Here is a 10146-nt window from a genome sequence, read left to right as displayed (position 1 = left end):
AATAACCGTCCTTCACATTTCGTGCTTTTTAGATGGCTTTCAGAAGTCACAGTGAAGTCTCCATTCTTTGCAGCATGCAGGCAGTGTTAGTCCCTGTCTATGTATTAAGCTCTTGGAATACTGGGATACCAAAAGTTCACCCAAATCACTGAACTCAGTGACTGCTGCATGGACTTTTCTAAAAACCAAATGACTTAAAATAAATAAATAAATAAATCTGGACTAAGTGGCAGAATACAATAACTACCTCAATTAAAAGATACAGCTTTTAGTTACAGTCATACTGCTTTTTATTTTTTCCATAATGCATTTTATTCCAAGATTTCCCTCAATAACTGATACTCCACTGTGTAGGTTCAATAAACCTATGCAATAGTATATCCTGCTGCTTCTGTGTGAGCTCACTGGTTTTATCTGCATGCAATAGATTGTATACAGAAATTGAAGATTCTCCATAAGTACATGGAATTTCACAAAACACTGTTGTGGAAGGAAGCTGTGTTAGAGGTACGGATCTGACATTCCATCTCCCCAGGAAGGGCAGGCAGATCCTCCATCTGATGCACTAAGAAGAGACCGAGTCTAAATTGTTATTTTACTGATTGCTTTAATACAACAAACTCTAAATTTGCAGAGGAAATGGATGTGCTTAACTTTGGCTGAAAGGAGTTTAAGTCCTGGCTCTTTAAGCATGTCAGCTTTGCTGGAGAGATACAACCCTTCCATGGTAATTCACTTAGACAACCAAGCGAGGAAAGGTTTGCATGTTTAACTCTACTCTATACCTTAAAACGCTACATTATATGTAAATCCATTTCATTATCAAAGTATACATCCTCTTTTAAAGTAAGCTGAGTTCTTTAGGAGGAGGAATTATCAAAAAACAACAGCTCAGTCCTTTAACCAGGAGCCAATCATTCAAAATCACTTTCTTTTGGTGAAAGGTATAAAAGCCTACAACCTACAATTTCTTACCCCTTTGCTACTATCAACCTAAAGAAATAGGAAACTACTGTCTCCTGTTGTAGAATGCGGTTTTAAAACATCTTTTCTTACCAACTGCTGTAGGACTTGAGCTGGATACAGTGATTAATACTGTCAGAGAAGTGAGCAGTTTCTGCTCTTAGTCCTGTCACCACTAGCATCTATTGACAAAATCACTGTTTAAAGCTCTACTGCATCACAGAGCAAGTACTGATACTGGTTATTTTACAACTAATGCAACATCCAGTAAGTCACGTGTAATCTCACAGTTAAGAATTCAAGACTAGAGTAATAACTGCAGAAACCACAAGCAGGAATTTCTCTGATCTGGCAGGAAATAAGGGGAAGGATCGTTTAGATAACATAGTAGAGATTGGGCAGGAACAAAGAATTTATTTCTTCATCCATTATTTTATACACTTTACAAAAACCAGGAATCTCACTGTGCCCACGGCAACTGAAAGCAAACACTACTTTTTGTCATCTAGCAGGGTCTTCTTAAAATCATAATACAAAGATTTGTGCTGTAGCAGTCCTCCACTTTGCACTGTAACAATAAGGCTTACTGTACTTTAAATACAAAGCTGTTACATCTGCAGTTATGAACCACTGGCTTTAACAAACATCATTTTATAATTGCTTTTTGCTTCCTTTTTGTTTTCTGGGACCGCAGCTTCATCGTGTTTTTCAGCAGCTTGCAGTTCCTCTGCAGATTCATCTTGCTCTGAATCAGAGCCACTTTCGGAGTCCTCTGAACTCTCATGGTCAGAGGAATGCCCAGCTGCCTCTTCTTCACCTTCCTGAAACTAAAAGTTCAGATTATGAGAAAGGTAAACCATTATTTCCTGGCAACTCCATTTCAGTTCCCTGAAGTGCCCGTTGCTAAATGGTCCCTTTCATTTCAGTACCAAGATGGGCTATCTTGCTAAACACAGATCTTTAATAAGCAAATTATTACACAGAAAACAAGTCTATTGGACTGGCTAATGGTACCAAACACAACATCTAGGCATTCTTCAACTGCTTTCCTATTTACTTACAGCAGAAATCCTGAACATACCATTTAATGAGTTTGGAAAGATTCAGATTCCATCACTTTGGTTAGACTTTCATTTTGTGTAAAATGATACTTGTCTGTTTGTCAGGAAATGAGACATACTGAAACTAACTGACAGATCATCAGGAATTCATAATAAGGACTCATCTTTGAAAATAAGTTCAGCACACAGCATTACAAAGCAGTGTTAGCAGCAATGAAGTAATGCTACTGCTAAGAGGAATGATCCCCAAGTGGCATTTTGTTCATGCACCTAAGGAGCAAAACCTTCATGTCTGTAGTATTAAGAGCTTTAAGCAGCACACAGGTTCTCTCATTCTCCCTGGGGATACTGGCAATGTCTTTATACAATAACTGGGGCTAATAGCAAAACAAACAAACAAACCAATTAATTGGCCAAGGAAGACAGCTTCCTAATAATCCAATGTGGTTTTTTGTCACTCTCCACTTCCTACTCATCCCTGTGTAGTTCCTTGCAAATACAAGGCCAGTTGGGTGTCATCCCATGGGAGGACTTCAGCTCCCTGTACAGCTCAGTTTCGCCACCTGAGTCTTCTATTCCCACTTGCTTTCCAGGGCCATAGGGAGGTACATGCCTCACAGTAACAAGAAGCAGATTAATTAGCTCTCTGGGACAACACAGACGGTTACATTGTCCTTTTATGCATTCTTTGGCAGCACCCTGATTTAATGTATTTGCAGCTTTCTGTCCTAATCAGCCTTGACTACAACAGAGCATTAAAAAAACACGTTAAATCACTTTCCAGAACAAAGATGAAGCACTGATTGTTTCTAGATATCAAAAGGGCCACAACAACACAGTAAGTTTCTCATTTAACCCAAACTGTGTGGATTTGCTGCTATTCGTGGTGATTAGATTTTTATATCGTGTATCATCTCGTGTATCATCCTCAGTATCTTACTGAAGCAGCAGCCAAATCATGAGGGAGATAATGAACTTACTACCTCACTGAAACCCAGTCCACAATGGCGCCGGTTTCGTCCAGACATCGTGCTGTCCATGCTCTGCTGGTACTGAGACTCCAGTTCTTCATTCATTTTCTTGTCTTCTTCCCCTGCATGTCCAGTGTACTTTGGTTATGGTTCATTCAAATTAACAAAGACATCAAATTACACAGTCATCAGACTTTCAGTTTATCACTACATATGTGGAAAAAAATGAGCCACCTTAGAAACTCCTGGATTGAATATTATTGCATACAAACCATGCTGATTTATAGAAAGTTTTATCAAGGGTGCAAGCAAAATTGTTTTGATACAAAGATGGGACAGGAAATTCCTAAGCCTCAACACATTCAAACAGCTGTGCTACACACAGCGTATGTTCTACTCAACACAGGAGATGTAACCAGCACAACTTTTCTGTGTTCCTGCCAATACTGCAATACATCACAAAGAGGACCAAGTTTCTGCCCTTCACTATGTGACACACGGTTGCCATGATTAAACTGTGACTGATAATATATTGCAGCAACCAGAAAAACACTACCAGTCCTATTTGTAGAGCTACATCTGAAATTATTACATGCACCCTGAATTATCAGGAGCAGTAATGATAGCTCTTTATTCTTGTCCATATGTAGTTTTTTTTTTTGCTAATTCCTAACGTCTATCTAACTAACAGAACATGAGCTATTCCTGCATGCCCTCTACTACTACATTTTTGAACATGAAATAAAGGATCACTTTTACTGGGGGAAAATATAATCCAAAATAGCGTGGAATCCTCTGTTCTTGTGGAAGGAAGGAACCTCTACAATCTCCACAGATCAGCCTACACCGCTTCTGTTTTAATCTGTATCACTGCAAAACAAAAACCTTGTACTGCAAACTAACATTTCCTCATCTGCAAGTTAGAGTCTTGTGTTACTGTAGAAAGACAACAACCATGTGTTGGGTAAGGAAGTACAGTGTTAGGAAAATAGCTGTGTGATTTTCCTGTACAATGCAGCATCTTAACTGCTTGCTCCTACCAATGCAGTCTGGAATATTTATGACTCCTTAGAGGAAGCACCATCTCCATCCTAGGAAAAAGTGTTTCTTAGTCACTCTGCAGGATAACAGCAGAACCTGGAGTCAATCCCCAAGCTTCCTTTGGTTTTTTGTTTCTTAAATCATTTTTTGTTAACTCAAAAGTTATTTGCAGTGCATATCAGGAAAACAAGTTCTCTGGGACACTGACAGCTGCTTTGCTCTACAGCTTTACCACAGCTTCTGTCAAACAGTCGAGCCCAGCTTGATTCTGGTGTACTGTGACTTATGATCTGAGCAAGCCTGATAAGAAGTTGCTAGGGTCATCTGTTATACAATATCAATTTACCACTAATTGCAAAGATGACCTTGCAGATCTTCTCTTCTACCTTACTGCTTTATAGCAAAATGAATGAAGGAAAAAAAGATAAAAATCAACCCTGTGCTTTTCATACACACTGAAGCAGAGATTTGAATAGCCATAGCTTGCAGCAAAGAAGAAGCATAACAACACTGTTAACCAGAAGCAGTAACACTTTACTTTCTTATTTTGATAAGAAAGTATGACAAGAGCCTGCAGGCCCTGATGTACAGAGCATCTGTATGCAGGTTTAAGTGACCATCAAGTACTTTTCTAAACCCAGACTTCAGAAGGTGAGTATGTATGGTTGCAGAAGCTGCCTGTCAGTGTTCTACTAATGCAAAGCTAGGAACTTCTCCAGCTCCACAGCCTCATCTCCAACTTCAGCCTCAAAACCTGAAATCCCTCCCTGGAGCATCTACCGAGCTCAAAGTTCTGGGATGTCCCTGTGCAGGCATTTGCTTTCCGACTTGGTATCAGCTGTTGGATAGACTGACCTGTCCTGAAGTGAGAGGTTGATCTGTGGTCTCCGATAACAAGGCGGCCAGTATGTTCTTTCTAAAAGAAAATGCAGTTTGTTTTGGAGCTTTAGGCACTGACAGCTCTGCCAACATTCTGGAAATCTCAAACGGAAAAGGTTTCCTGTCAAACCCTGATAACCAATGGTAAGACTGTAAGTTCTACTAGCTAACAGCTGCTATTTATTGACAAAGCTCATTTCATCTTTATGGTTCACTGAATTTTCTGAAAAAGAAAGCCCAACAACTAGATAGTCTTTACTCTTCCCACGCCCCAAAGCTGGCTCTATTTTCTTCCTTGTTTTTTGCCACTTTGAAGATGAAGACAACCCATGCTGGTATTGTCTGCCAAACGAGGAAGAGCAGCGATCATCTGATACAAAAACCACGCTAGAGAACACCGGACAACATGAGTTTACCCTTGATTTCTTTCTCTGTCCCTACGCAGTAGCTCAGGCTTCGCGTCTCCCCGTGACCCGCTGTCCCAGGAAAGCCGTCGCAGTCTCATCGATACAGCGCTAAGCAGCTGCGTGTAAGCCAATGGATCCCCTAGTGGCGTTACGCGGCAAGCTGCGTTAAGTACCACGCGGGCGGCACAATTAGGGGATGCTTGAATGCTGTAGCGCATTGCCAACCACTAAGGAACGCTAACTTTTAGACAAATATTTAAGCTTACGAAAATATCATATGCAAGCAAAACAAGCTAATGCAAACGACTGCGCTGCCCGGGGCCGCAGCCGGGCCCCTACTGCGCCGTGTGCCGCTCCGCTCCGCTCCGCTCGGCCCGGCCCGGCCACAGCCCCCGCCCGCTCACCTTCCCCGCGCCCATCAGCCTCAGGAACTTCTGCTTCCTCTCCTCGTTGCCGAGGTCCGCCGCTTGCCAGCTGCCGGAGCCCTGCGGGAGCACACGCTGCTTGCCGCCTCTCCCCGCCGCCCTCCGCGCAGGGCGGCGGGCGGCCGAGCAGGCCCCGGTCCCGCTACGGGCCCCGCGCCGCGGCCTCCCCCCGTCCCCTCCCGCCTCCCCTCTCCCGCCGCGCGGCCTCCCAGGCCCCGCGCCCGTTTACGTCGGGAGAGGCCGCTCGCTTGAGGCCGTGGCGAGCCTGCGACTCCCGGGCCGAGCTCATGGCCGCGGCTGGGTGACCGGGCCGCTGCGCCGCCTTCCTGCCGGAGCCGCTCCCTCCGCCGGCGCCGGGTCACGGCCCCGGGGTCAAGCGCGAGGGACGCCGGGATCGGTAGTTCTCACCAGGAGCGCGGCGGCGCCGCTCTGGCAGGCGGGGACTGCCTCTCCCAGAGATCCCCGCGGCGGCGGGGCCGTGCCCGCACGCTGATTGGCAGCCCGGTAGGCGGGAGCTGAGAGCCGCCGTGGGCGGGAAGAGGGCGGGGCGCGAGGGCGGGGCGCGAGGCGGACCGTTGGGCGGGGCGCGAGGCGGCCGTTGGGCGGGGCGCGAGCGCGCAGCACCTGTGGGGGCTCGCGCCGTGGTCCGCGTTTATTACTATAGTGGCGGTTGGAGCTGTGGTGCGGCCGCTCGCTGAGCTCTCGTCCTCCGGGTGCTGCTACCCGCTAGCAGCGAAGCGCTCTCAAGGGGTGAGGGAGGGCTCCCGGCTTAGGGGAACTGTGTTTCTGCCATCGTGTGAGCGCGGCTGGCTCGGAGCCTGAGGTAATGCCCGCAGAGGGAAGGCGAGTTCTCGCCTCACCCCGAAATCCCCGCACCACACCGCAGCCCCTCCCCTGAGGCACCGCCTGTGGCAGGGGGTTAAGGTGCAAGCACTGAGGGGTGCAAATGCTGTGTGCAAAGTCCTGCTGCAGCACACACGTGGCTACTGAAGGCTTAAAGTTGGTTGGTTATGGATTTTTGGAGTTAAAATGAAATAAGCTATAGCAGATGGAAACAGGAATGTGTGTGTAAGTGTACTTAGTCCTCTTGAGTCGTGCTTAACAGCTGGTTCGAAATGAACGGCTACCATTTTCTGTTAGTCAGAGAGCTGAAGTTAGTGCCTGCCCTGGGTCTTCTCTGGGTGCCTGTCAGTCTGTGTGCTCACACTGCCTTTGCGCAGTGAGTTCAGCCAAGTAGATCTCATTTCTAGCTGTGCCCAGAAATCACATGTGCTCGTCCCCTCAGTCTTCCTACATGCTATACGCTACAGGTAAGTCAGGATGTGCCCCAAACCCTGTGTTCTTCTCAGTAGCTGAGTTTAATCCAAACTTCCTTCTGACTTGTAGAGAGCTAAGCTGCATTTCTTTGCACCTACTCCTCTTTAGTAATTTGTTTTGGCTTGGTTTATTCCCAAGATTTTGTTTGCAACAGCTAAATGTTTCAGATTTGAGCCAGTGAGTCCATCCACTTTCCTCTGTAGCTCTGTGCTATAGCATGGAAATCTCTGGGCTCTGAAGGCTTAACACAAGGAAGGACAAGATAGGTTGTGCCTGCAAGCCCCACGTGTAGTCACCTGCAAGGCAGAAGCCCACACTGCAACAAAGCCTGATTGAGGGCGAGCAGCCTCTATCACAGAGGTCTGTGCACAGTGAAAACATGCTGGTGGACAACTTATCTCACAAGGGAAGGGTTCTCAGTTCCTTGTGAGTAAATAGAAAGCTCCTATTGGGCTTCTGAGGTTAGGCTTGTGCTCTGCACTGTCTTTGAGAGGGATCTCTGTGTGTAGAGGGTGAACTGCTCTCAGCGAAGCTGTTCTTATGAAGTTCCTCCTTACAGAGGAGGAAAAATGGAGAAGGTTAAAAATGTATCATGGCAGTGTTTTCCTTTGTTTGAGAAGGGCTTTGAGGCTATTCGGCCACTTTGATACTTTTTAACATCTTCCCCAGCCTTGTCCTTCACATATCACCCACCCTTCTTTTGTAGGACTGAAGTGCAGTGAAAGAAGATCCTATAAGAAAAGACTCTGGAGATGGAGCACAAAAGTTCTGCAGCTCTAGTAATGTAGAGATGTGCTGATATAGCCCTGCTGCTCCTAGGTAGGTAGTTTCAGTTACAGATATATGTTGGCTGTCATTATTTTTGATATTATTTATATAAAACAGCACTAGGACAGTGATATTTATATTCATGTTTACATATATTGCACTGAGTGTGCAAAACCAAACAGAGGCTCAGCTGTTACTCCTGTTTTCTAAAACTGCCATAATAACTTGACAATGATAAAGAGCAGGGGGGAGCATTAATATAAGAGAGAATTGTATTTACAACTTTATACCGTTTTTAATGAATCTATATAATTACATAGTGACTGTTAAAAGGGCATGCTTAACTGAAATTTCAATTGTTTTAACAATGATTTATCACAAACGGAATGCAAGAAGTGTAATCAATAGCATAGTCATTGAGAAAGTAAAAATACCACTTCATTTTTTACAGTATCTAGCAGCATTTTCAGTCTGTTAAATAGGAATTGTGCCGGTTTAATATCAGTGACATTTTATTTTTTCTTTTTTTTCTTTTTTTTTTTTCACTTAAGTTTTTATGGTGGTTTTTGTACTGTTATGCTTTAAGACCTGTTCCTTAAGAAAAACACGTGGGGCATTTTAGGTCTGTGGTTATGGTTTCCTTACGGGACAAACCGAGAAGGATTGCTATTGGGGGAAAAAAGCAGAAGGTGCAAGAAAATCAGGCTTTGTGCTTAGTCAAAATCAGATTTTATCACTGGGTCTCAGTTGTGGCTTACAATTAACTTCAAGTTCTTTTCAGGATGGCTGAAATATACTATTATTTATATTGCTGACTGCAATGGTGTTTTTTGTTTACATTATAAATAATGATGTGCTAATAACATTTTAGTAAGGGACTTCTATAAATATATTCATTACCTTATTGCTCACTTGTGATAAAAATTTTGCTTTTGAAGAAAAGAGTTACCTTAATAATAAAAAGACAGATACATCTCTAGCACGAAATGCCACCGTGTACTTTTGGGGTAACTTAAAAATGGAGCGATCAGACTGCTGGCAAAAATGTGAATTGTCTCTGAAAACTGGTTATGCAAAAGCATCACTTATCTATATGGAGGTATTACAGGTTGTTCTGAGAATGTGTGAGTCTTGAGCTTTGCTTTACTCCAGCATTACTAGTAAATTAGGAGAAAGGACAGTGCTATGAACATCCTGTCATGTTAAGATCCGCTGTTGTATTTCCTGTCCTTTTTGAACAACTGAAAAATAGCATGATTCACAGGAGAACTAGACAGATTGGCTTTTAAGAAGAAGCCTGTCTTCTTGAATCTGTGAGACTGTTTTAGCATATAAATAAAATAGTAGGTAAGGATCCTGGGCAACATTTGTGGGAATTTTCCACAGTTCTGTGACTTTCTCTCAGAAGAGATGCTCTGGAAGCTGGCACTTAGGGCACAGGAGGTACAGTTTCGTCATGAAGTAGAAACTGGTTGTAATGCAGCAATCAGACTTCACCTAAATGACTGCCCATCCACATAGCTAAAGAACGGTAGGGAAGAACCCCAAGACAATGAGGTGAGAGTGAGGTGAGGTCTAATGGCCCTTAAGGTGACAAAACTATTCACTGTTCTAGACAGTTACTCTCAGTCTTAGACTTTTCCATATACTTCTGCTTTGGTGATGAGCTCCTGTCTTGGGGTGGGAACCATCTTTGGAGGTGGGAGGAAACCAACTCTGTTACAAGAAATGCCAGAAAAACTACCTTAGTGAAGACTTTCTGCACCAGCCCATTTACAAGCTTTGAACCTCAGCAACAAGAACTTCTAGGCAGATGCTAGCTTAGGAAAGCTAGGTATGGGAAAGCTGAAGCTTACCTAGATCTTGCAGTAGTTCTATCTTAGAGGAATATGACCTAGAACGTTTGAAAAAAATATATATGTATTGAGATCTCTGGAGGCAGAGAGGATTAAAGTCGAGCTAAGTTTAACAGCCAAAAGGCCTTTTTTCATTGTCTAATGTGATAAGAATGTCTTTGCCTCACGGTACTGACTGAGCTGCAGTAATGAGGCAGGACGACCCTGGTCTGGGAGCTGTGTTTTCAGAGCTGAATCTTCCCCTGTTATAGTCCTGGCTCTGCCCAAGGATAAGCATTCTAGGCATACCTTATCTTTCTGCTTTATCTAGGATTATATAAGATAATATATCTACATTGTTAAGAACTAATTAAGGGTTGTGCAAAGTGTTCAAAGCAATGTATAAATGGAAAATACTAGCTATAGTGTAACTGGGCTACTGTAATTGATAATGTGCTGACATCGGCATATAAAATAGG

The 10146-nt window shown here is 43.8% G+C and overlaps 2 protein-coding genes across 3 annotated transcripts in view; one reads left to right on the top strand and one right to left on the bottom strand.

The window, feature by feature from the left end:
• Positions 1–1357: 1357 nt before the first annotated feature.
• On the bottom strand, positions 1358–6084 carry C11orf58 (C11orf58 homolog). Of its 2 annotated transcripts, none has more exons than XM_015286530.4 (5): positions 5977–6084; positions 5727–5807; positions 4892–4952; positions 3005–3117; positions 1358–1790 (listed from the first exon to the last, which is right to left on the bottom strand). In XM_015286530.4, exons 1-5 carry the CDS (start codon positions 6034–6036, stop codon positions 1584–1586), a joined length of 522 nt encoding a protein of 173 aa, XP_015142016.1. In that variant the 5' UTR covers positions 6037–6084; the 3' UTR covers positions 1358–1583. The 2 variants fall into 2 exon arrangements, with proteins under 2 accessions (XP_015142016.1, NP_990089.2); NM_204758.2 differs by having other exon boundaries at positions 3008–3117.
• Positions 6085–6335: 251 nt separating this feature from the next.
• The window catches only part of SOX6 (SRY-box 6), a 404747-nt gene continuing 400936 nt past the window's right edge, over positions 6336–10146 (top strand). Inside the window, exons 1-2 of the mRNA XM_025150674.3 lie at positions 6336–6570; positions 7771–7883. The gene's annotated coding sequence lies outside the window, so the exon portion shown is untranslated. The remainder of the gene's footprint in view (positions 6571–7770; positions 7884–10146) is intronic.

This window comes from Gallus gallus, chromosome 5, assembly GCF_016699485.2.
Source record: "Gallus gallus isolate bGalGal1 chromosome 5, bGalGal1.mat.broiler.GRCg7b, whole genome shotgun sequence".
Taxonomy (NCBI): Eukaryota; Metazoa; Chordata; class Aves; order Galliformes; family Phasianidae; genus Gallus; species Gallus gallus.
This window is presented reverse-complemented; position numbering and strand designations above follow the sequence as displayed.